This window comes from Otolemur garnettii, unplaced genomic scaffold, assembly GCF_000181295.1.
Source record: "Otolemur garnettii isolate 467f Iridium unplaced genomic scaffold, OtoGar3 scaffold00049, whole genome shotgun sequence".
NCBI classification, from domain to species: domain Eukaryota; kingdom Metazoa; phylum Chordata; class Mammalia; order Primates; family Galagidae; genus Otolemur; species Otolemur garnettii.
Window position 1 is genome coordinate 4898104 of NW_003852444.1, and position 27574 is coordinate 4925677.

The 27574-nt window shown below is 42.7% G+C and overlaps 1 protein-coding gene across 1 annotated transcript in view; it reads right to left on the bottom strand.

Annotated features, from left to right (window-relative positions):
- The window catches only part of TBXAS1 (thromboxane A synthase 1), a 160216-nt gene that overhangs the window by 76535 nt on the left and 56107 nt on the right, over positions 1 to 27574 (bottom strand). The window contains exons 4-5 of the mRNA XM_003791652.3: positions 20690 to 20786; positions 4135 to 4251 (exon numbers count right to left, since the gene is read on the bottom strand). Coding sequence (XP_003791700.1) covers positions 4135 to 4251; positions 20690 to 20786 — 214 coding nt within the window. The remainder of the gene's footprint in view (positions 1 to 4134; positions 4252 to 20689; positions 20787 to 27574) is intronic.

A 27574-nucleotide genomic window follows, 5' to 3' on the forward strand; every position in this document is an offset into this window, starting at 1 on the left:
GTCTCCTGGGGACAGCATATGGATGGCTTTTTTTTTTTTTTTAATCTAATTAGCCAGCCTGTGCCTTTTCAGTAGGGAATTCAGTGCATTGACATTTTTTGGGAGAACTAATAAGTGTGGTGGAGTTCTATTCGTCTTATTTGGTAAAAGTCTGTTGTGTAGTTCTATCCTTTCTTCCATTGTGGAAGCTAAGTTTTGACCTTTGGCTTCTGGGTGTTTACTTTGCTGGTGGTCCATTGTGATGGTCAGTGTTGAGAATAGGGCTAAGTATTTCCTGTAGAGCTGGTTTTGTAGTTTCAAATTTCCTCAGTGCTTGTATATTCTCAAAAGATTTGAATTCTCTATCTGTTTTGAAGATGTTTAGCAGGATATGGAATTCTGGGTTGAAAATTGTTTTGTTTAAGAATGTTAAAGGTGGATGACCATGCTCTTCTGGCTTGGAAGGTTTTAGTTGAAAAGTCTGCTATTATCCTAATGGCTCTGCCTCTGTAGGTCAATTGGCACTTACTCCTCCTGGCTGCTTGCGGAATTTTTTCTTTCATCTTGAGTTTGGATAGGTTAAGTACAATGTATCTTGGAGAGGCTCTGTTTCAGTTGAGATGACCCAGGGTTTGCCTGGGTGGACCCACTCCATCTGAAATGAGTGTGTTGGGGTCTTTTAGTAAAACACGGGAAGTTTTCATTTATGATAGTCTCCAGTAGGGCTTCCATTCCTTTGGGACAATCTTCTTCCCCTTCAAGAATCCCTATTATTCAAGGTTTGAATGCTTCACAGAGTCTCATAGTTCTTTAAGCAATTGTCCTGCTTTCTCTCTCTTCTTTTCTGCATATTTAAGTACCTGGGAGAACTCAAAAACTTTATCCTCTAGCTTTGAGGTTCCTTCTTCTCCATGGTCTAACTGATTTTTGATACTTTCTACTGCATCTTTACATTCCTTGATTGTCTTCTTCATTTCCTTAAGTTCCACCATATCCTTTCTATATTCTACACATCTTTTGTCCAACTTTTGAATCTGTTTTTCCATTTTCTCATCCATTCCTTTTATTGTCTTTACCATCTATATTTTAAATTCCCTTTCTGTCAAGTCCACTAATTCTATTTTTTTTTTTTTTTTTTTTGAGACAGAGCCTCAAGCTGTCGCCCTGGATAGAGTGCTGTGGCATCACGGCTCACAGCAACCTCCAACTCCTGGGCTCAAGGGAGTCTCCTGCCTCCACCTCCCAAGTAGCTGGGAACACAGGTGCCCTCCACAATGCCTGGCTATTTTTTGGTTGCAACCATCATTGTTGTTTGGCGGGCCCAGGCTGGATTCGAACCCGCCACCTTAGGTGTATGTGGCTGGCGCCTTAGCCACCTGAGCCACAGGCGCTGAGCCCATTAATTCTTTATAGGTGGAGTCTTCTGCCATAGCTACCTCATGGTTTCTTGGGTGAGTGCCTCTGTTTTGGATTTTCATGTTGCCTGAATTTTTCTATTGGTTCCTCCTCATGTGTTCTTTCTTCTTGTTCACCTCCAGGTCTTCCTTGTTCCTTCTCACTGTCTCCTTTGCTTCAAATTACCTTGTCTCGGAGCTTAGGTCTTGAAGTGGCCTCAGCCTGAGTAAAGGCAAACTTTTCCTGTGGCCAAATAAAGACAAATCCTTGTTCTTGATGACAGTATGTTGCTGGGACACCAGGTGGTGCTGTGGTTTTTTTAGAAGATGGAGCACAGCCAGCAGTCTCTGTGGTTCTTATTCCAAACTTAGTTGCCTTTGGTAATCACCTGATTATTTCCTCAGCATTCAGACCCTGCCAGGTTGGTATCTTAAAGCTCACAAGAATCCTTCAGGGGCAGGTCTCACAGTGCCCCCTGTTCCCATGGGGTGCAGGAGTCCCTCAGCCTCTCCCAAGTGTGAAGATCTGATCCTGGCAGGTGGAATGAAGACAGCCATGCTTTAGAACCCTGCTAAGACCTTCTCACCACTTTCCCACAATGGCAGCCCCCTGGCTGCTGAGACCTCAGTGTGGCTGCCTTGCCAGCCACCAAACCTATGGCAAATCCACTCCAACCAGCATTCGAATATGGGTTGCTGTATACTGTTGGAGTCTGCCCACTCTTCTAAGCTTTCCACTTAATGTGTAGCTTCCCTCAGCAACTGAAAACTCTGGAAAGGTTTCTTCCCATCCCAGAGCTCCATGGGAGGACAGCCAATCCCAGCAGGTTGTAATCATTTGTCTAATTCATCAGAGTTCCACTGCTCTGGATCATATGCTGTATCCAGCTCACCACCTCCTTGTTGTGCTCCCTGAGCTATGACTCTAGATAAGGTCCCCACACCAGGTATGGCTGAGTTATCTATTTTTCCCCAGTCATTCTAGGAGAGTTCAGCTGAACGATCCTTCTGGTCCTCCATCTTGCTCAGCCCCCATCCCCAGCTGTGTGATTTGGAGCACACTGCTTACTTGCTCTGTGCCTCAGTTTCCTCCTCTGTAAAATGGGGGTGATAATAATAATCATAACAGTATCTATTTCACAGGAATGTGGCGAAGATGAAGTGTGTTATTATAATACAAACAGGAAGCACTTGGATGGGTGCCTGGTACACAAAGCTGGTGAGTGTGAGCTGCTTCTGTGAACTGTGATGTGCTCTGCCCCCAAATACCAAAGGTGACCTAGGGAGACAGCAAACCAAAACCGCATTGAAAATGGGCAGGATCACTAGTTTCTGCCTGAGTTTAATTGGATGTTATGAGGTGTGGAACCCTTTCTTTTTCTGGGGGACTTCAAAAGATTTATAGGAATTCAATTAGGACCACATGTGTAAGCATCTTGAGCTTCAGCTAAAAGTAGCTTTCATTTATTGAACTGAAGACAGGCTACTGTACACCCAGGCATTCTGAAACAGTCAGATGGAGGTAGATGTCTGAGGCTCAGTGCCCTCCAGCCAAGCTTTAGAAGGCCGCCTGCTCTGGAGTTGCTGGTGTACCTGGGACTCTACAGAGGGAGTCTCTTAACCACTCAAAGATAGAAGGGCTCAAGTTCTCACTTCTGAGTTGTTGCCAAATTCAGAATAGCAGGCATCAAAGCTAGACGGGAAATTGAGGGAGACATTAGGCTTGCACATAAAACCCAGCAGTCAGGATTGGGGTACAGGAGACAGCCCAGGAGGCAATACAGACACAGCCAGCTGGGAAGGCAGGCCATTGGGTAGGGAAAGGAAAGAACCCAGGGCCTCAGAGAGCTGGCAGCATGTTGTGGAGCTGGCCCTTCCCTTGGACTTGGCCTTGAGGTTAACCCGCATGTGCCCACCTAGCACTCTGCCAGGCATGTCCCCTGCTCCTCCCTGATAATTTCAGGCCACCATTTCCTTATTTAAGAATTGGATCAGTATTCACATTTGTTTCAAGCTGTTCTCTGGTTCCTTGCTATGTAAAAAGTGGTTTGCTGTTTAGAAACCATGTCCCTACCCTGGAAGAAGGTGTTAGAACTACAGGGAGGATGGGGCGGCACCTGTGGCTCAGAGGAGTAGGGCGCCAGCTCCATATGCCAGAGGTTGTGGGTTCAAACCCAGCCCTGGCCACAAACAAAAAACAAACAGAACTACAGGGAGGCTGAGGCAAGAGGATCACTTGAGTCCAAGAGTTTGAAGTTGCTGTGAGCTATGACAACATGGCATTCAACCCATTATGACAGAGTGAGACTGTCTCAAAAAACAAACAAACAAAAACACAAAAAACCAAAAAAAAATGCAGACTACCAAATCCACCCAGAACCTGTTGAATGAGAATCTGCATTTTAACAAGCTCCCCGGTGACCCATCATCCATGAAAATAGTCCTGGCAGCACAGTGGCAGTTTCCCCTGGGTCTCCCAGAGTTCCTCCAGCTGTGTCTCTGCACAGAGCTGGATACCTCGTATAATTGTGGACTCACCATTGATTTACAGCAACTGGGAATGTGGGAGGCTGGAGAAGCAGGAGACACTTAATACAGGATTCTGGGCTTTTTGCATAATAGAGAGGGTGGAAGGCTCCAGCAGGCAGAGCGTTTGGATGTGCCACCTGGCATGTGTGCAGCAAGAACACGCTCTCTGTCACAGTTTGGAGAGAAGAAACCTGCTCTTCAGGGAAGGGAGCCAGTGTTTCCCATGTCTTACCTCATTCAGCTTTTCAGGACTGAATGCAGGAGTCAGGACACCTCTGACTTCCTCCCATCTTTTGTCACGTAGAAACAGAACACTGTTGGCTACCGGTTTGAACTCCAAACCCAATGCCTGATGGGAAGTAACAAACAGAGGGGTTAGGATGCAGGGAGTCAAAGCCATCTTAGTGGCAATACTGGTTCATGACGGGGGCTCTGATTACAATCCATCCAGGACCACATTGTCCTTCTGCTGCAAGGACACAGCAGAAGAGCGGGAAGGCTCACGGATAGTGATCTAAAGTTTCATGTCTGGGGTCCTGAGGGAGCAGACAGTAGCTGTGGTGGCTCAGTCCCACCCTGGTGCAGTGTGTCATCTTTGCAGAGATGACATGGTGGCTTCTGTGTGCTCCAAGACTCCCACTGAGCAGGAGGCTTCCTGGAGATGGGTGGGTCTTTTCTGGGGCCCAGTTCCATGTCTGAACTTTGTGATGAGGTGTTCAGTGTGGCTGGATTGGTTAAGTTGACAGACTCATGTGCCTGGGTCCTAGGTGGGTATGTGGGTGGGAGGAGAGGGGAGGAGGACAAAGGAGAGTCCTTCAGAAGCACGCCCAGAGCTGCTTCCGAGAGCAGGGCTGTGGTGATGTTCCTGTGCTCCATCAGTCATTCGCCTTTTCCTCAATAGACAAGCATTTGTTCAATGCCTAATACATATGCTGTGGCCAAATCTTGTCCCCCCACTTCAAACTTCATGTGTTTAAGCCCTAACCCAGCTGCACAACTGGCTCTCCATGCCCATGGGTTCTGTATCTATGGATTCAACCAACTATGGGTCAAAAATTATTAAGAAACAAATTCCACAAAGTTCCAAAAAACAAAACGTGAATTTGCCCTGTACCAGGTACTATGTTGAATCCGCGTGAAGGAGTGGCGTGCAGGCATTGCGTTGGTGTTAACAGTGATCTAAAGGTGGTTTAAAGTATGTGGAGGATGTGTGGGTTATATGAAAGCACATTTAAAACCAGAGACTTGGGTATCCTCAGATTTTGATATTCGTAGGAGGCCCTAGAATCAATCCTTCCCTCTCCATCCCCACTCCCATACTGAGGAGACAGGACCTTTAAAGTTCATTAGGGTGGATCCTCATCTGATAGTCTGGTGTCCTTATTAGAAGAGACAGGACAGACAGAGAGTGAGAAAAGGCCACGTGATGGCACCAGAGGAAGGCAGCCATTTGCCTTGTTCAGCAGGAGGCCTCAGGAGAGGCCAACCCTACTGACACCCTGATCTAGGACTTTTGGCCTCCAGCTTTATAAGATAATACATTTCTGCTGTTTACAGAAGCAATAGAAAACTAGTACAGGGTTTGAGAACTTATCTGTACAGTGTTGACTAGAAAAGACTTGGCTTTGGCCCTCATGGAGTTGATGGTGTGAAGAAGGCAGAGCCTGCCCCTATACAAGCGACTAGATGTCACGGCAGGGCAGGACAAAGTGAGCTCTGTGAAGGGAAAAACAGAGCAAGGTGGGAGGAAGGTGGGGGGTAGGAGGCCTCTCTGGGAGAAGGGGCGTTGAAGCTGGGTGCAGAAGCCTGTAAAGGACGCTTTGGTCTCCTTGTCCCTTCTTCCCAGGCCACTCTGTCCCTTTCTAAAACCACCTATCCCACCAAGTGAGCCCCCACTGTTGGTCAAAGTGGCCTCCCAGCCTTGGGTCTGCAGAGTGTGGAGAGAAGGGAGGGTGGTGGCTGAGGGACCCAGCATTCTTGGAACCATGTGTTATGTGTGGCAATGCTGTTTCTTTTCACTGTGTTAATTATAGTTGAAACATGAAGCCAGCCTTCGTAATTCAAAAGCCTAGTAAAAAACTCCTTTTTAGAGGAAAATTATAATTTTCTGATAAAATATGAACACTCAAAATAAGCCATAAAATATAACTGCAAAGAATCTAGAGGGGATTTAATTATATATTAGAACCAAGTTGCTGGGATATTTTTCTGCAGAGGAATACCTCTCTATATTTAGAATGAAATTCTTTAGGAGTGCCATGGCCACCAAACGGAGTTATGGTTTCATGGAATTTTTGGAACATAATCCATTTGTTTAGGTTCTAGAGTCAAAGGAGAAATCATACATTATGGATATTTATACAGTGGCAAGTGTGGTCTGTGCTAAGCTATGACATTGTTATAAAGCATTGCACTCCAAGGAAAGTGGGGTGATGGTTTATGTGGTTCTGCTGAGACAGAATGAATCAGGGATAAGACTCAAGAGTGATTGGATTTTTGTATCTGTCATTAAAGCCTAAGGATTCAGACCACATTATTTTTTATCTCACCCCGAAGGATAAATCTAGCCACTGTGAGATGTGTCAGCACGGCCCTCAAAATATCTCCCTTACCAACTGGCCACAACACTGCACTCCCCTCAGCCGAGAAGTTCCATTAGAATCCTCCATTTTCTGATGGAAAAGTTTGGGGGCATTGGTTAGAGTAATGTTTTCCTTTCTAGATGTTGTTTGATAAGAAGGAGAGCAGCAAATTGGTCATTTCAAAAGAGCAGTCAGATGGTGAAGGACATTCAATCGTGTCATATATAAAACAGTTGTCAGATTTGAGAATTTTTGACTGCAAAGGAGAGTATTTGGAAGATCAGATGGTGGTACTTCAGCATGTGCCCAATAAATATTTATTGAATGCATATCACATAGAAGAGGGAATTCAAGTTGCTTTTGTGACCCTGAGGAGTGAAATTGGGTTTAATAGAGGAAGCTCTGGGGAAAATTCCAGCTCCTCTGAAGGGGAACTATCCCAGTAGTGAAAAGCCGGAATTATTCAAAGATAAAACAGCATGCCTTGAGCAGCGAGCTGTTCTTCGCTGGGACTGTGCACCATTTCTTGGAATTTAGTATTCAGGAAGCTTGAGCGTTGAGAGGACTTTGGTTTAAATGACCTTCAAGAACTCTTCTAGCCCTGAGACTTCCTCTCCAGAAGACCACTCCAGACATTTTTTTCCATTGGTTTGCCTACACATAATTTTTTTTAAATGTAGCAAATACACGTAACAAAACATTTCCACCTTAACCATTTTTAAGCACACGGGTCGGTAGTATTGAGAGCATTCACACTGCTGTGCTACCATTGCCATCATCCCCCCACAGAACTCTTTTCACCTTGAAAAACTAAAACTCTGTGCCTGTTAAACCCTGTTCCCCCTGTCCTTAAGCTTTGTCTGTATGTGTTCGTTGATTAGGTTCTGAGTGATCCTTTGAATGGCACAAAGGATTTCCACAAAGAAATGAGGAACAAGACATAAACTTGAGGGGGGCAGGGCCGTGTCAGGCAGCAAAGGGGACTCGGAGTCTTGGGAAAGGATGTCCAGGGAAACAGAGTTTTCTGGACTCTGGTGAGCTCAGCTGTGTGTTCCAGCAAGTCTCAGCAAGGGCACCTCCAATCACTGCCTGACCAGGGATTTCCAGACTGCAGGCCACAGCCAGTCACCAAATCAGCGCAGTGAGTGGCAACCAGCATTTACCAAAAGAAGAGAAAGAAGAAATAGAACAGGCTAGTAAATATAGAGGAACACTTCACAGAGTCAGGGCAAGTATTTTGTTGAATTTGTTCAAGATACGAGTGTGTGTGTGTGTGTGTGTATTCTGTGTCAAAATATGAAATGTGTTTCTTACTATAAGTCTTGACAAAGTTTGAAAACCCTATTCTCACCCAAACCCCAGACCTGGGAGTTGTCCTCTCTCTCAGCTAAAATCCTGTCATCACAACTATTCGATCTTTTTTGATCTGCCAACTCTTCCATCTCCACAGTCCCCACCCTGGCTGAGCTCACCATTATCTCAACCCCTGACTGATTTCCCTGCCTCCAGCCTGTCACACCCATCTGTCCTCTACCCTGCAGTCAGCGGGATCTTTCGAAAGCAAAAATCTTGCTCTGTCCTGGTGCAAACTTCCTAACTTGGTTTATAAGGCCTGGCATGCTCTGGCCAATTCCCCACCCACTTCTGAACACAGCACAAAGCCTGAAGTTCTTGAACTTCCCAATCCTGTGGAGTAGTAGTCTGAAGACACGGGGGAGGAATTTTCTGGAACCTTAGGCTGTGTTTCTACCCTGGGCTTGGGCAGGATAAAACAGTGGTAAGAGCGTTGCCTCTGTAGTCAGTCCCCTGGGCCCAACTCTTGCCTTGCTACAATTTCTCAATTTACAATTGGGATAATAAGGCTGCCTACCTCTTAGGATGATTCGCTTACTGAGCAAATATTTATTGAGTGCCTGCTTTGCACTGGGCCCTGGTTTAGGTGCTTGAAATACATCTGTGAACAAAATGAAGCTCCCTGTCCTCACTGGGCTCACACACGCCAGCGGGAGAAGGCAGAGGACAAGCATGAGAAATGTACCCCGCGGTGCAGGGGCCTGGGCGAGGTGCAGGATTAGCTCTGGGCTTTGCAGTGAGTGGGTGAGATTTGAGCAAAGCCTTGAAGGAGCTGGGGGCAGTGAGGACCAGGCAGGGGAGCCACTGTAGCAAAGACAGTAACCTGTGTGTGCGGAGGCTCCCGGGGGCCTGTGGTGGGAGTGCAAGGATAGTTGGTGGCCTGTGTCTTGAGAGCCTCCAGGGCCTTGGAAGGACTTTTACACCACGTGATATGGAAAGACATAACAGAATTTTGAACAGAGGCATGTCTTGAGCTGACTCTGTTTTTAAGAATCACTTCTGCTTCAGTGTTAAGAATGGACTGTAAGGGGCCAGGACGGAGGGAGGGAGAACCATTAGGAGGAAGCAGAATAACCAAGGGAGAGAAAGGAGGGGCTCAGACCAGGGTGGAGGCCACAGACAAGGAGAGAAATGGTCAGATTTGGGCTGCTTCTGAAGACGAGTCAGAAGGATTTCCTGCTGGATTGCTTAAGAGGTGGGAGACAGGAAGACAGGTGTCAAGGATGACTCTCAGTTTTGGACTGAGCAACAGGAATGATTAATTGAACTAATTCATTTAAAGCATTTAGAATAGTCTCAGGAAGAGGGTCAGGATAATTTCTTATTATTCTCTTACTCCCTTGAGCGTGCCATCTTCTCTCTAGGGTCTGTCCTTCTTGTGAATTTCTTGAATTCTGTTTATGTGAAACTCTTGGTCCCACTCCAGCCCCCTTTCTCTGTTGCCTGTTAACTACTATTTAACTTCTAGAACCCAGCTTAGAGAACATCTCCTGAAGGAAGCCCTATCGACTGGACCTCACCCTGACGGCCCCATATAAGTAACATCTTACTTGCATTGTATAATAAAAAGATTTTTTAAAAAGTGATCTTTAGGAGTCAGTGTGAGTTCACTAACAAGTAATGCCAAAGTAGCCTCATTACTTTTTTTTTTTTTTTGGAGAGAGAAAGATCTATAGATGTGGGAAACAAAACATTTCATGTTTCCCAAGGACTTTTTTTATGGAGAAAGAGAAGAAATAATTCTGGTGGGTGGTTTCCTGCCTGGTAGAACAGCCAAAGACAAATAAAACTCTATTAATGTGAAATCAAATGGAGAACCACAGGCTTCTACACTTAGCCCAGTCTAACTGAAGATTTTATTTGCTATTTTCATAATGAATTACTGATTTGCAGGAATCACAGATGAGAAGATTAATATTCACAGAATCACAATTTAACAGCAATCTGGACCATCTCAAGAGGGAGTGTAAACTGATCCTAAAAACTGACAAAGCTTACAAGACTGAAAAATTATAGCTCCGTGTCTTTCATGAACATGGATGCAAAACTCCTAAACAAAATATTAGCTAATATAATCCAGGGATATACTAAAAGAATAATTCATCAAACAGAATATGAAATGGGGCTTCTTCCAGGAGGGTAACCTTTGAAAATCAATGTAACTGGCTGCATTAACAGAATAAAAAAGAAAGGCATATATAATCTCAAAAGATGCAGAGGAAAACATCTAATAAAACTTGACACCCATTCATAACAGCTCTCAGAGGATGGTAAATGTAAGGGGCCTTCCTCAACCTGATAAATGACATTTCCAAAAACACCTTCAAGGGCGGCACCTGTGGCTCAAGGAGTAGGGCGCCGGCTCCATATACTGGGGGTGGCGAGTTCGAGTCCAACCCTGGTCAAAACTGAAAACAAACAAACAAACAAACAAAAACATCTTCAACTAAGATCACACTCAGTAGTGAAATATCTAACACTTCCTGGGTTCAGAAGCAAGTTGAGTATGTCCACTATCACACTTCTATTTGACATTAGAGAGCACGCAATAAAGCCAGAAAGAGAATATGTAAAAATTGGATTGGAAGAAGTAAAACTGTATTTATAGACCACATGATTATATAACAGGAAATTCAAGAAATGTCTATCAATAAACTATTAGAATTAATATTGAGCTTAATAAGATTGTTGAATACACTTGCAAACTAAAAAAATTTATTTCTACATGTAGGCAACAAACATATAGAAAATGAAATTTAAAAAATACAATTTACATTGGCAGTAAAACTATCGAGTACCTAGGGATACATTTAACAAAGGATGTACAAGACTTCTACTCTGAATTGCTAAGGTAAATTAAAGAAGATGTAAATAAATAGAGATCTCATATTCATGATTTGGGAGATTCAATCTTGTTATGAAGTCTATTCTTCAAAAATCAATAAGCAGATCCTTATCAAAATGTATATGGAATCAAAGGAACTGGAATAACGAGGAGAATTTATACTGTCATCTTTCTAGATTGATTATAAAGCTATAATATTTAAGAAAGTGTGATGCTGGTGCAAGGATAAACAAATAGATTAACGAAACAGAATGGGGAGTCCAGAAATAAATTCACACATACAATCTCTTGATTTATGACAAAGCTGCTATTCAATTCAGTGGGGAATGAGCGGTCCTTTCAACCATGGTATGAGGGCAATTGAATATCAACACAGGAAAACAAATGAACCCTGAACCCTTCCTGACTAATGGGTCAAGGTTCATTTTTGAATAGGTCAAAGTTAATTGGACGTGGATCATAGTCTCAATAGTGAATGGTAAAACAATAAAACTTCTGGAAGAATATCTTTGTGACATCAGATGCAAGTCAAGGTTTCTTAAACAGAATACCAAAAGCAATACCATGGAGGATTTTGATAAATTGGACTTTATTATCAAAGGTCATGATGAAGAAAGTAAGCAATCAGACCACAGATTGGGAGAAGATCTTCACAATTCGTCTGATAAAAACACTCACAAAAGCATATAAAGAAGGCAAATAAGTTGATGGAAAAAGTCAACACCTTAAAAAAAATGGGAGTGGCGCCTATGGCTCAAAGGAGTAGGGCGCCAGCCCCATATACCAGAGGTGGTGGGTTCAAACCTGGCCCCAGCCAAAAAAATAAAAAAATAAAAACAGGCAAAGATTTAAGGGCATATCACAGAGAATGATATCCAAATGGCCAATGAGCATATGAAAAGGAGCCCAACGTCATTATCCATTAGATAAATGCAAATTAAAGCCACAACAAATACCACTGCTACCAGCCACCAGAACAGCTACAATTAAAAACAGTGACAAGAAGAAGAATCAGCTAAGATAGTAAGTAACACCTCACTTCAGTACTGGTTGGAGTATAAATTAGCACAATCATTTTGGAAAACTGTCAGTATATACAAAAGCCAAACATGTACCTGCCCTCCTGACCTAGCAATCCCACTCCCAGATACAATGCCCAAAGAGCACTCTGTGATAGACTCCTACCAACTTAATTCTTAACAGTAAAAAGCTGGAAACAATATACATGTCTATCAATAGAGAAATAAATTGTGCTATTTTTATATATCAGAATACTATACAGCAATAAAAAAGATGCACTATTTTCATCTTATGACAGAGGTCATTACAAAAGCTTTGCAATACACAAAAAATCAAGAAACGTAAAATACACAGAGGCGGAAACAAACAAAGCCCTCCCAGCATCACTGATAAGCCAAGCAAGTTTAATCAGAAAGGACGCTGTCGACTGTGTTTCTTGGAAATAGAATAATGAACCAGAACACAGTCTGTCTCAAAACTTTCATAGAGACCTATGTACATGATATGGATAAATCTCATAGACGTTATATTGAGCAAAAGAAGCCAGCACAAAAGGACACAGACTGTAAGTTTCCAATTAGGTGAAGTTCAAAAGCAGAAAAAGTGAATCTTGGCTAATAGAGGTCAGAGGAGTGCTTTCCTCTGGGTGGTAGAGATGGGTTGATTGAGAAGAGGCATAACAAGCCCTGGAAATGTTCTGTGCCCAGATCTGGGTGATGGTCACATGGGGGCATACATAGATGATGACGCATTGAGCTTTACGCGCAAGGTTTATATATGGAAGTTATCTCAATTAAAAAACCTAAAAAACAATTAACATTTAATTTGGACAGACTTGAATGCTGGATGAACACAAACAAGATGAAAATAACAGATGTAACTGTAAGACTTCATATTTAGATTAAAATTTAGTTGTTTAGAGTGTGAGGAAGGAAGAAATCAGATTTGCAATAATTCACATTAAAAAGATCTGGGGACCTGATTGACCATGAGCTGGCAGGGTGGTGTTGGGGTATCATCGCCAGGTGCAGGCAGCCTGTCCTGCTCCTCTGACAGGAGCAGAGCCTGGTCTCAGGAAGAGGTGTCCCACTGTCAGGTGTGACGCAGTTACACCTCATTATCCAGAGGATGGTTTTCAGATGCCGGCCACATGTTAAGAGGGATGTGAAGGGTGGTCAGAGCATCCTCTCCCCTCCTCTGACCAGTTCTTTTGGGTGCTTTTTTTTTTGAGACAGAGTCTCATTATGTCACCCTCAGTAGAGTGCTATGGCATCGCAGCTCACAGCAACCTCAAACTCTTGGGCTTAAGCGATTCTCTTGCCTCAGGCCCCTAAGTAGCTGGGATAACAGGCACCTACCACAATGCCCAGCTATTTTTTGTTGTTGTTGTTGTAGGTGTCATTGTTGTTTAGCAGGCCTGGGCTGGTTGGAACCCACCAGCTCTGGTATATGTGCCTGGTGCCCTAACTGCTGAGCTATAGGCGCCGAGCCCTCTGACCAGGTTTGATTCAGATTCTCCATCTTCTGCTTGTGACCAAAGATGGAGAAGTTGGAGGTTATTCACCCTCCCCTGGCTGCATTACCTCTGACATGTTGTGGGTGAATTGCAGTTTATCTCTCGCTGGTTCACGTTCACCTCCCTGACTTTGGACAATCGCCTTGGCATACTTTGCAAGTCTCCTCCAAGGCCAGGTGGCTAATTTGCTTTATTCAACACGGACTCCCATTCGGATGAGATATGTGAAGTTTTGTGATTGTGTCCCCTCCTTCAAGGTGGTCCCTGTTTGGAGCCCACAGGCCCTTTGGTTCCCACCTCCTAAAAGATGCAGGAAGGAGCAGGAGAGCTGAGCGAGTGAAAGTCACTACAGAGGGGCCAGAGCGGGGAGGGGAAATGGGGTGGGCTGGAGAATTTGTGTGCTACGGGCCAGCCAGAGAGAGGGGTGGAAAACCCGGCAGAGGGGCCGCTGGTCGGTCTTTGCTTGTACTGCTCCCAATAGCCAGGCCTTGACAGGAAGACACCCACTCTGAATCTGTGGAAGCTTCTGTCTCCTGCCATCCACATAGACCCACCACAGGAGCTGGGCAGCTGCTCTTTTTAACAGGGGCTTAGACACATGCGACTTCACTGCCACAGCCAAGCCTTTGAGCTGGGTTTGCTGCATTTTACGTTTGGGCTTTGCAGTTCAGCTCCGAATGGTCCTGAACACTTAGCCTGCTGCCTGCTGAGGGCTGTGCTCCTACAGCCATTACCAAGACAGAATTAAAGGTGGGAGCAGGGAAGTTTATGACCAATATTTGCAGATCTTACAGCTAACCCGGTGCTTTTCACATTATTTCCTCAACTCTTGAGTAATTCTCCAGTAATTAGTACACTCTGCCCTGATAAGCAGCATTGGCTTAGCTGTGGCCTCTTGTCTCAACTGCTAAGATTCCCTAGGATGATAAACATTTTGGTTTCTCAATTAACCTCTCTTAAAGTAGAGTCTAACTTTCTATTGGGTCAGCTAAATGTAAGCTTCAAACTTTGAGGAATCATAGTCCCAAGGGACAGGTTGTCAAACAAGCCCGTACCTCAGTATTCTATAGTTGCATGAGGACAACAGCCATTCAGCGCGCATGTGTTGTGGGCTACACCAATGACCTCACCTGGCATGGCTATGCGAGGGCCACTGGCTTCTCCCAGAGTGTTGCAAAATGCAGGCTGAGCCCTGTTGCTACACCTGAGTGCACGTATTACTAGGAGAAAGGGCATACTATGGTAGGAAACTATAGTTGAAAAAGTTTTCTTGTGTTCCAGAACATGCAAGAACGTTGACTCTAAGCCTAGATGACCTCTATGATGCCTTGACGGGGCAGTCAGCAGTCCTCCAAGGCCACACAGAGCTGAGGGTGCCAGGGAAACATAGACAGGTAGGTGCTTTTAAAGACTCTGGGAGTTAATGTTTTATTTCAGTGGTTGTGATGTGAGTGTGGCTGATTTGTCTAGTAGGTATGCCAAGTAGGCCACAAAAATATGAATACAGTAGAACCTCCATAGTTGACCACCTCCCTACACTGACCACTTCCTCAAGTTGACCTGACTTTTGTAGACTGGGCACGCACCATAAGTACGTATCAGTACAGCAGGCCTAGTTCCTTATGTTGACCACCTCTGTATATGGACCTGTTTGTTACAGTCCCTTGGGTGGTCAGCTAACAAGGTTCCACTATACATACTAGAAAGTCCACCATGCTCAGCTGTTACAAACGTTCTTTCTACTTCTCATGACCTTGCACAGATGAGGAAGCTCCCAGGACAACCTGTCTCTTCCTCACCTGGAAACCAGAAACATCTGGCACTGCCCCTCGTTGCATTCTAATCAGCTAAAACCTGACAATTCTATCACCTAGATGACCCCTAATTCTACACTGAAAGTTATTTTCAATATACGACTTTTCCTGTCTTGCTGAAGAAAGATTTGAAACAAGTACAGGCCTTATATCTTGTTGCTTTGAAATAGCAAAGGTGTTCCCTTTACTAAAAATAAAATACAAATATAAATATAGATTTAAAAAGTATTTAAAAATGAAAATGGCAGAGGTTTCCTTTTATTATTACACTGGACAATGTTTATTCATTCACTCTGCCAGGAGAAAACGGCCATAAAGATTACAGAATCTCTCTCTCTCTGCTGTAGACGCTGGCTGGCCTGAGAGAGCAGCTCCGAGTAAGGTTGTGAGGTGTGTCCACAGCTCAAGGGCACCAGCACAGGGGTCACCTGGCAGCTAAAAGCAAGCCTGGGTTCCACCTGCCAATTCAGCTCCAGCTGGTGGAAAGGCAGCCTCTTCCAGTTTGGATAAAGGCATGGTGCAGATGATCATGGCTGAGAGAGTTTCCAGCATTTTATCCACCAAGGAGGCAGAAAATACTCAGTGGGACCTGTGCCCTGTTAGCCCCCCGCCCAACAGTGAGGACCCTTTCTGAGGGGGAAGGGAGTCAAAGGCTTGTTAAATCTTCTCAGGGAAACTCTTCAACAGATCTCAGTGGAGCTTCTGGCCAGAAGTATCACAGAAGGACAAGGGTGTCCTGGATAGAGGCCCTGTTGCACTTGGCTGGGAGAAGACATTTTCCTCCTCCGAGGGACCCAAAGAGGGAGCTGGACCCCACTATTCAAAGCTCAGAATGGCTCTGCGAGAAGCTAATGGGGCTAGGTGGTCCCTGTTGGCAGTGACGGCCACACAAACTGGAACGAAGCAGCACAGCTTTAGGACTGGGTAGTCTGATACTCGGGGTTTACACAGTTGGGAACTGAGGCTCAGGTAGGTTAAAGATTTGGGTGCAAGTCACACACTAATGAGACGCAGTGAATCTGGAATCTGACTTCATTCCTTTCGATGTGAACCACAGATCTTTCACCGTGCTGCTGCTGCATGTGGTTTAGAGGAGGGAAATGGGAAGAAAGGGGCCTTATTACAATAGGAGGAGACGAGAGCAGAGAGAGGGAGTGGGGGGCAGGACCCCCTGCACTGCGACTTGACCTTCATAGAACATTCTGGAACACAGCCATTGAGAGACCAGAGATGCTTCCATGGTTTATTTACAACTCTCATCCCCAAATTCTACGTATGAATCTCCTGGTTTATACACTTATTTCTACTTCTGCCACTATAAAAGTGAGGGCAAGAAGGTCTCAATATCAGAACAAGATTTTTTACTTGTTTCTTTTAAAAAATATACAAGGATGGCTTCCTGCTGAACCACGAGTCTATCTACCATGACACAAACATAGAACATCATTTCCAACAAGATTTTGAAATTAAAAAGAAATGTCTTGCAAGGCAGAAAGAACAACATTTGAGCGCTCAGAATCAATAGCACTTCACACCATTCCCGGAGTCCCCAGGCTTCACCAGGCACTCGGGGTACCATTAAAGGTGTTAGAGCTCAAACTTCGCTACCATGTTGGAAACTTGAAGCTCAGTGTGTTCTGCAGATCAAATGCAATTACGTGGATCTGTCTTTTCTGGGACTAGCCATGTCCAGACATCAGGAAAGTGAGTGAGAGGGGACAGGCCGTCGCCTGGGACTTCCAATGGGCAGCTTGTCCTGGCACAGGCAGCTCTCAGCTCAGGCTGGAGGGTTTCCTGTGCATGGCAAAATGTGTCACATAAGACAAAGAGCCTCAAAATAGGAGGACAGGCAAATGAGGTCGTGCACCTGCATTTCTGGCCTCGCTGCTCTTTGCAGTCTGCACCCACAGAAGGACTTCCTCCTCCCTCAGAGCCGTGGGCCACTGTGTGAGCTCACCCTTCTCAAGAAATGCATAGCTAAATGCAAGTTTACAAGGTTCCAAGTGCTGCGAGCTTCCTGAGCCCATGCATGACAGCCACTCTTACTCTTGCTGTACACATTTGAACATCTGAATGTCCTCATTTGCTTAGTGTCTTATTTAAGGGAAAAGGAACAAAACTGTAGATCAGCAGTTCTCAACCTGTGGGTCGTGACCCCTTTGTAACAATGAAAATACATCCTGCATATCAGATACTTACATTACGATTCATAACAGTAGCAAAATTACAGTTACGAAGTAGCAACGAAAATAATTTTATGGTTGGAGGTCACCACAATCTGAGAAATTGTATTAAAGCGTCATGGCATTAGGAGGCATTAGGAAGGTTGAGAACCACTGCTCTAGATAAATACATTTTCAAAAGCTCGTAGTAGCCAAGTACCAGTTATAGGTGAGGGAACAAGTTCAAGGGACAGTTATAGACTGTGACATCTACCCCCTACGGGATGTCACCAGGCAGGTCCTGTGACCCCAGCACAGGTGAGTCTGATCCACTTATAGCTCTGAATTGACCCTTCTTTGCTGGTGAGCTCTGCCAGGAGCCGACACACTCCTGTTCCTCTCTAATAAGGTTTCCCGTGACTTATTTACTTCATGACATTAGTCATCTTTGCCAGTGCCAAGGAGTCTATGGTTTCACAGTGACTCATCCTATGACTCTGACGGCCATGTGGTGAATGGATGAAGCAGCCCTTTTAGAGACTGCACCTGGGGCAGCCACGCCCCTGGGTTTTGGATGGTTGTGGATAAAACCACTCACCAAATCCATCACATGGCTTTAGATGTAACTCTTGTGCGTCAGTGGTGGGGCTTGACCTATGTCTGGAGAGGTGACCTCTGTCTTCCTCATGAGGACCTGAGGGATAGGACCTTCCACACACATGTGGACCGTCCTTGCCTTCCACCTCCACTCCCCAAGCAGCAGAACTGAGAGTGACCCTGTCTACAGCCTGACTCACTCTTTGACCCAGGTCCCTGAATGACCCCATACACCTGCTCCACGCCCCTATGCAACCAGGCCTACCTCACATGGCCCAAAGACCAGCCCACCTCTCATCACCTTCCCACAGCTTCCCCAAGGCCAGGGCTTGATAGGCGGAAGTTCTACTCCTGGTTATGGCCATTTCTGCTGAGCCATGTGGCCCTGGCTCCAGTTTCTGTGGATTTTTTTTTTTTTTTAATGAGGTGATCCTGTGGCTTTGTGGAGGACTTTCTCTGATAGCAAAGAACTCATTGAAAATACCTAAATAAAAGTATCCAGTCCCTAGGTGGGGGGACATCTAAGTTTCTATAAATGCTAAGAGCATTGATTTGGGTTTGATGGCAAACAATGCTTGCACCATCTCAGCCAATTTCAGGAAGTCCTGAGGGCAGCAATACAGACCCATTAAACCCTTTGGGAAAGTGGTTAAGGCAGAGCAGAGACATGACACAGGCTCAGTGGTGAGAACAGCCACCCTGGGTCTGCTCAGCCTTGTGTTCTGGAGTTTGAAAAAGAATATTTCATTCACTGATTTTTGAGTTCAGGTTCTTGCTCAGTGCTCCTTCTGCATGTCAGGGAGTTCCCTGTAGTGTCCCCGCCCCATCAACACACTCTAGGGATCCCTGATGAGATGCTTACAGCTCACATCAAATTTCAAAGCTAAACCCTGCTTTCTCGATCAGGGACTTCTCTGCCAGGCTGCCCAGGGGCACCCAGAGCTCATGTAACTCTAGTCCGGATTTGAGAACAGAGATGGGCTCGCACTGTTAGAAAATAAAAGTGCACGTTATTTAAGTTCCTTTTCACTTAATTTATCAAACTAATATGCCAGGGCATTTTCTGTATCACCAGGGACCGTTTGGTAGAAGCTTGCATGGAGTAAGCGTTTAATGTTTACTGAGTGAATGTATAATAAAGCCAAGTTGCTGAGTGCTTAAGTAAACGTCGCCTATTAGAGGGAAGGCGGTGTGGTGTCGGTGAGGAGAAATCACGTCTCACTAATCTCCCTTCTCTGAGCAGATAAATAAGCATGTGGATGAGAGGGAACCACAGAACCCAATTTAATTTGACTTTCAAAAACCTCTGAGAAAATCCCACTCTAATGACTGTTTTTAAAAAATTGAGTCACTAAGGGTTGTTTTCCCATGAATAAGGAATTGGCTTAAAGACCATAAATAAAACTGGAGACAAGTGGATCCATTCCCAGATGGAAAGCTACCAACACAGGGGTTTCCTAGAGCTCTCCTCTCTGGGGGGTCGTTCTACAGGTTTGTGAATGACCCAGAAGCCTAGATGAAGAGGTGTGTGTCGAATCTCCAGGTTCGGGGAATACCTTCCTCTTCTGGGAAGAATGTCAAGGTGTTGGAGATTCAATTCAGTTGGAAGAAGAATATATTGGATTCTATGTCTGGGCCAGGGGGTATAAAAAAAAGTTAATGATATACTTCCTGGCCTTATAGAGCCGATAATCAAGTTAGGGTAAAAGGCACAGGTATCTTCCTTCACCGGGCATAATAGAAGCCACAATGGGAGCGACTGCAGACAGGAGTGACTCGGCTAAGAGCTATCAGAGTTCATGAGCAAATGTCAGGGAGGGTAAGGAAGGCTTCATGGAGGAGGTGGAAATTGAGGAAAGCCATGAGGAATGAATAGCTAGCGTTTGGGTGGCTGTAGAAGTGGAGGGTTTTCTTGTTCTTGAGACTAATGTCTCACTTGCCAAGTGCAGAGGAACGGCTTGCCTGCCTGGTCCCATTCACACTTACAACAGCCCAGGAAGGTAGAGCACATGCCCCTTCCAAAAGAGGAACAAGAAGCTTAAAGAAGTTTAGCAAGGTGCTCCCGCTCACGTTGTAATACACATAAGACCCGCGGCTGTGCTGCCTCCGATCCCAGGGGCACGTCAGCATGAGCGAAGGTACAGGCCAGGCCTCTCGGAGCAGGTGAGACAGAGTGGAGCATGTGCTATTGATCTACATCACGGGGCCCTTAACTCTCGTCAAGGGAACTTGAGCTTAACCCTGAAGGCTTAATGGAAAACACGGACAACACCCACCTCTGCTATTTTCTGCCACCTCTCACATTCTTTGGGATTTCTTATCAAAGATAAAGAACAGGACATGTGATTTCCAAAACAATAGGCTACGTACAGCCTTTGTAGGTGGAGTGAGACTTGAACTAGTATAATGAAGCCCTCTTAAAGGCCCCTTCTCCTACTTGGGGACAAATTCCCTCCTAAAATTGCCTATCTTCCCTTTCCGGCCTTAATCATTTTATACACTCTGGGAAAGATGTGAGCATAAGAGCCTCGAAATTGTGCTTTCCCACTGACATTTATCAACCTTGCTCAGTCTTCTACAGTCACTTGGCCTGTGCCCTCTGGGCTCCCTGACTTTGAACACAGCGTTAGAAACTCTCTAGGTCTGAGCATTTTTATTGGCCCCAACTTCTCTTGAGCTTTGGCTTTCTTGATGCATTGCTTGATTGTAAATGCCACATTTTTATACCAATCCTATATATCCCTTTTGAAAACCTGAGTTCATTAGGGAGCTCAGTTTTGAGTGCAACTGAATTAAACCTGCTAAGAGGCTGACTGCAGCCCTGTTTGATCTGACACGTGGTGCCTGCATTTTAGAAAGATTCCCCATCCATCCATCTGCAGAAAGAGAGCTACATACCGTTCTGTTGGTAAAGTTACTGAAATTTTCAACCAACACCTGCTTGATCATCTTCGGCTCAGAAATAACAATAAATATCCGTCGGCCAAGGTAGTATCTGAGAGGAATAAAAAAAAAATTACTTTAAAATGTGTTGCATTTACCCATTTCTCCTCTCCAAAAATGAATTCACAGTGGTTTAGAATGAAGGATAAAAGATAGATAGAAAGTAAAGATGTGGAGACGATGAGGAAATGCATGCTCCAATCATGTGTGACTGTGTAGCTGTGATCACCTAACGTCAAATTCTTTCTGGTGGCATTTATGGAATGTCACCTTGTACCAGTCCCTGGAGACTCTGAGCTGAATAAGTCATGGACATTGCCTCAAGGACCTTAAAATCTGATAGGAGAGACAGATCTACAAATGTAGACACAATAATAAGGGACTTGTAAGATCTAGTATTAAGGCAGAGAAGGAAAATGATAAGGGTCAGTGTTGCCTATATTTTCTAGAAATGGAGAGATAGGCATTCTAGCAAGAGAGACTAATAATTTTTAAACTGATTCTCAAAAAATATATAAAATCAATGATTAAACAGATGCTTGTGAGAATGTGGGGAAGATGAAACCTGGGGGGGTAGGACTGACTCTGATTGCCACACCTGTACATAAAGGAGCTGGACAGATACTTAGGGCATTAATGAAGGAATGGGTGGGCACTCAGCTGGTGGTGGTGAGCACTAACAGGAAGCAATGAATATGTCCATGTTTTACTATATTTATGAAAGTCCTGGGGATACAAAAGCAATCCATTCCCACTCACAACCCTGAAGGGGCTCACCATCTAATGGGAGGGACAGTTAAGACAATCAGCACAGTATGACATTCTGGCAGGTTTGAATGACACCAAAGGCACACGTAGCTCAGCAATTGGAGGAGAGAGAGTGAAGACTTCCCAGAGGTGATACTTCCCAAACTAAGTTCTAAAAGATGAGCAGGAATACCTCCAGGTGATAAAAGAGGGTGTGCTGGAAAGAGGGATCACCTTGAGCAACTGGCCAAGAACAACCCTGCCTGGGGGAACTACATGTGTCCCACGACCACCTGTGCAAAGGAAGCCAGAGTGATGACCAGGGGCCCACTGCACAAGGACAGTGTTTTCAGTGTATGCAATTATACTTTCAGGAATGTGATTTGCTTGTTGGTGTATCCAGCTGAGAGCAGTAAGGAAGAGATTATCATATGGAAAGGCAGGGAAGTGTACGCCAGCACTCGTAGTTACAACTTCTCATAACCCCAAAATAATGGTAGCCTTTAAACTCTTTTCTTTCTCATTAACTTGGAGAAAAATGGAAAAGAAAATCCATGGATTGGCACCCATTAGATGTTCAGAAAGTATTCACCTAAGTGACCATATTTTCCAAAACTGTTGGAGAAATCTTTAAGACACAGGAATTCAACAGATGCGGTGTAAGGAAAGAAAAGAATACTAACTAGTTTTTTTCCTTGTTCCAATCAAGAACATGAAAAATAAACCCAATAAGGCATAAACCTATGCTTTTGTAACATTTAAAGTGTCACGGCGTCTTTTGAGTATCTAGTGAAAATTGTGGACACTCCCATAAGAAAAACAAAACACTCACAGCATTTTGTATATACTTTGACAAGTTCTCCGACTCTACTCCAGAGCCATATTTCTCAAATATAAAACATGCTTAAAAGTCATCTTGGTTTGAAGAAATAACAGCTGAAAAATTTTCTAATTTGGCAAAAGACATAGACCCACAGATTCAAGAAGCTGAATGAACCTCAAACAGGATGAACTCAAAGAAATCTATGCCAAGACACATCATAATTACATTTCTGAAACTAAAAAAGAAAGAAAAAAACTGAAAACAGCCAAAGAGAAATGGAATTGATGTATTACCGAAAAGGACAGCAAATTCTCATCAGAAACCTTGGAGACCAGAAGGAAGTGGCACATTTTTCAAGTGCTGAAAGGAAAAAATTGTCAATCACAAATTGCTAATCTGGTGAAAGTAATCCTTCAGGAGGAAAGGGGAAATGATAGCATTCTCAGAAGAAGGAAAACTAAGAGCTTTTGTCTTTCGCAGATTTATCCTTAAAGAATGGCTAGAGGAAATTCTCTAAACAGAAGGGAAATGATAACGGAAGAAAGTTTGGAACTTTAGAAAGCAAAGAAGGACAATGGAATGGGTAGAAAACAATAGGCCATCATTCTTATGAATCTCTTAAATCATACTGGGTGGTTGAAGCAAAAATTATAACATCACATGATATTGTAATACTCAATGTACTTAGGGGAAATACTTCAGACAATTAAAATTTAAAAATTTGGAAGGGTAAAGGAACTAAATTGGAAACAAAATTTCCACATGTCACTCAGAATGGTAAGGCATCCATAATCGTAGACTGTGATAGATTGCATATGCATATTTACGCAAGCACAAGAAAACTATACCAAGTAATATATAAAAAAATTTAATAAGCCAACACAGAATTCTAAAAAAATGTTCAAGTAACCCATAAGAAAGAAAAATAAAACAAGAAACAGAGGGTCTAAAAGAAAACAAATAGATCACTGTATTATAATTAAATATAGTGGAATAATTAGATAAGATCAAAATTTAAGGTGGGGCTAAAGTAGTGTTGAAAGAGAAATTTATAGCACTAACCATTACTTTAGAAAAGAGGAAAGATTTGAACTAAATAATCCATATTCCTACCTCAAGAAACTAGAAACAACTTTCAAAAGATCAAAAAACTTAGACCAAGCAGAAGGAAGAAAATGATAAAGAGCAGAAATCAATGAAATTGAAAACAGAAAATTAATAAAATGAAAAACTGATTCTTTGGAAAAATCAAATTAACAAACTTCTAGCAAGACTAACAAAGATAAAAAGAGAGAAGACAATATCGGAAATGAAAGGGGATATCACTACAGATAATGCAGCCGTTAAAAGGATAAGGGGCTACTAAAAATGACTTTAGATGAATACATTCAACAACTAAGAAGAAATAGACCAATCTCATGAAAACCACAAACTACTAAAACTCAATCAAGATGAACTGAACAATCTAAAAAATCCTTTAACCACAAAAAACTTGACTAATGTTTTAAAATTTCCCACAAAAGACATCACCAGACTAGATGGTTTCAACAGAGAATTCTACCATACATTTAAAGAAGTTTTAACGATAATTTTACAGTCTCTCCCAAGATAAGAGAGGAGAGAACACTTTCCAACTCAATTTATGACAATGGTATTAACTCTGATACCAAAATCAGACAAAGATAGTACAAGGAAAGAAAATTGTAGGCAAATACCTCTCGTGAACTTAAAAATATCCAACAAATCAAATCTAGCAGTATATAAGAATTATACACAACAACTGACTGGTATTTATTCTAGGTATGCAAGGCTAGTTTAATGTTTTTAAATCAATCAATATAATCTACCATATTAACAGCCTAAGAAAGAAAAATGTGTGATCATATCAGTTGATGAAAACAAAGAATTTGATAAAATCTAGCACTTGTTCATTATAAAATCTCTCAGGAATAGAGGGTGACTTTTTATTTTTTATTTATTTTTTTTGAGACAACCTCAAGCTGTCCCCTGGGTAGAGTGCTGTGGCATCACAGCTCACAGCAACCTCCAACTCCTGGGCTCAAGCAAGTCTTCTGCCTCAGCCTCCCAAGTAGCTAGGACCACAGGCACCCACCACAACGCCAGGCTATTTTCTGGTTGCAGCCATCATTGTTGCTTGGCGGGTCCGGGCTGGATTTGAACCTGCCACCTTAGGTGTATGTGGCTGGTGCCTTAGCCACTTGAGCCACAGGCACCGAGCCAAGGGTGACTTTCTTAACTCCATAAAAAATATCTACAGAAAAACCTACAGCTAACATCATACGTAATGGTGAAAGACTGAATGTTTTTCCCTAAAATGGGGAGCAAGGTAAGGATGTTCACTCCCATTGCACTTATTTGACATTGTATGGATGTTCTAGCCAGTGCAATAAGGCAAGAAAAATAAATAAATGGGTAAAAATGGCTAAAGAGACTAAAATAGAAATAAAATTTCCACGTCACTCAAAATGGTAAGGCATCCATAATTGTAGACTGTGATAAATCACATATGCATTTTCATGCAAACACTAAGAAAATTATACAAAGTAATATATTAAAAAATTTTAATGAACCAAAATATAATTCTAAAAAATGTTCAAGTAACCCACAAGAAGGCAAGAAAAGTAAAACACTGGAAAGGAACAAATTGATTGGAACAAATAAAAACTTTGGAAAGGAATAAACAAAGTTGTCCCTATTTGACATGACATAATTGTCCACAGGGAAAAAAAAGTAGGGAATTAAGAAATCCAAAATAAATATAAGGAATACATATTAATATGTATATATAGATATAAGGAATAAAGTAATTCTGGAAGTGAGTTCTGCAAGGTTGAAGGATTCAAGATCGACATACATGAATCTTAAAGTCACCTCATAAAAAATCAACATATAAAACTATCAATAGCATTTCTATGTATTAACAATGAGCATGAAGAAGCTAAAATAAAAACACAATACCATTTTCAATGCTGATGAAATTAGTCAAAGAAGACCTAATGGAGAAACACATCATATTTATGGATTAGAAGACACCACACTGTAAAGATATCAATTCTCCTAAAATTGGCCTATAGGATTAATGCAATGCCAATCAAAGTCCTGGCAAGAATATTCATAGACATAGACAAACTTATTCTAAAATGTATATGGAAAGGCAAAAGACTTAAAATAACTCAATCAATTTTGAAAAAGAAGAATTTAGTAGGAGGAATAAGTTTACCAGATTCCAAGAATTAGCTATAGTAGCCAAGACTGTGTGCTATTGGACAGAGACACAGACACATAGATCAATGGAACATAATAGAGAAACCAGAAATGGACCCATATGTATATGCTCAATTGATCATTTTCATAAAGATACAAAATCAATTCAACGGAGGAAGGATAGACTTTGGTGCTGGAGCAACTGGACATAACATAGACAAAAATGTGAACCTCATACCTTGTACAAAACTTAATGCAAAATGGACCACAGACTTAAATGCAAAATATAAAACTAAATTTTTTTAGGAAAAAATGGAAGAAAACCTTTGAATTTAGAGCTAAGCAAAGAGTTCTTAGACTTGACACCAAAAGATTAACACACACCAGACAAGAGTCAATAAGTTGGACTTCATCAAAATTAAAATATTTTGCTCTATGAAAGACCTCATTTAGAAGATGACAAGCCACAGACCGGGAGACAATATTTGCAAACCACACACCTGACAAAGGACTTGCACCTAGAATAGCTGAAGAACTCTCCCAGTTAGGAAAAAATTTAGCTAGAAAATGGGCAAAAGACATGAACAGAAATTTTGCCAAAGAGGATGTACAGATATCAAGTAACCACCAGAAAAGTTGCTCAACATCATTAGACATTAGGGAAATGCAAATTAAAACTATGATGAGATAATAGTATCTATCAGAAGGGCTAAAACAAACGAATAGTGATAACATCAGATGATGATGATGATGTGGAGAAAGCAGAACATCATTAGTTAGTGATGTGGATGTAAAACAATGCGGCCATTTTGGAAGACAGTTTGGCAATTTCTCATAAAACTAAACATGTACTTGCTATATGACCCAGCAATTGCGCTCTTAAACCTCTCTATCTCAGAGACATGGAAATGTATGTCCACATGAAACAGGTTTATGAACATTTATACCAGCTGTGTTTGTAATAGGCAAAAACTGAACACAATCCAAATGTTCTTCAATGGATGGGTTAAACACACTTTGGTGCTTATGCGACGAAATACCATGCAGCATTTAACAAAAAGCACAAACTATTGATTGGATGGACTGCAAGGGAATGTGAGTGCAAAAAGCCAATCTCAAAAGGTGACCTACTGCATGATTCTGTCTGTATAACATTCTTGGAATAAATTTATAGGCACAGATAACAGATTAGTAGTTGCCAGGAGTTAGGGACGGGGGTGGTGATGGGTGAGTGTGCCTATAAAGGGATCTCACGAGAGAGCCTTATGGTGATGGAATAGTCTTGTGTCTTGGCTGTGGTGGCGGTTACATGAATTTACACGGGTGATAAAATTACACAGAACTCTATGCACACACACACACACACACATCTATACCTGGATAAAATCTGATAAGCTCTATGGATTGTACCAATGTCAATCTCCCATTTTTTATAGCGTACTATAGTTATGCCTGAGGTTTACATGGGAAGAAGTTAACACAGAAGCTTCCTGCAACATTTTTTTACAACTTCTTATGAGTCTATAATTATTTCAAAGAAAAAAGTTTTTAAAAAGCCACCTAGGAGCTTAGTAAATCCATACTGTCTCCCAAGACTGATCTACCAGGGCTGGTGGGGCCCAGGAATCTACATTTTAGCAGGCTTTCAGATTTGATGTAAGAAGACTGCTCCCACACTCTGAGAACCCCTATCCTGCTTTCCAGCCTCCGAGTCTAGTGAAAACCACTGTGAAACATTCAGAAAATAATAGTGCCTGGCCCCACCCAGACCTACCAGATCAGAGTCTCTGGGGTGGGACCCAGGCACCTCTTATTTTAAGAAGCTCCCCGGGGATCCTGATGTGATTGACAGTAACCATATTGGGGACACAGAAACCCCAAGTTAAAAACCTGCTCTATATATAACCAAAGTTCATACCTTGTTCTCATTTCCCTAAATTCTTAGATCTAAATGGATAGCAGTGACTGTGGTGCACTCACGTATTTTGGTAATATATTTATATTGATGTAGTTATTATCAAAATAATTTTATACATAATCTGGAT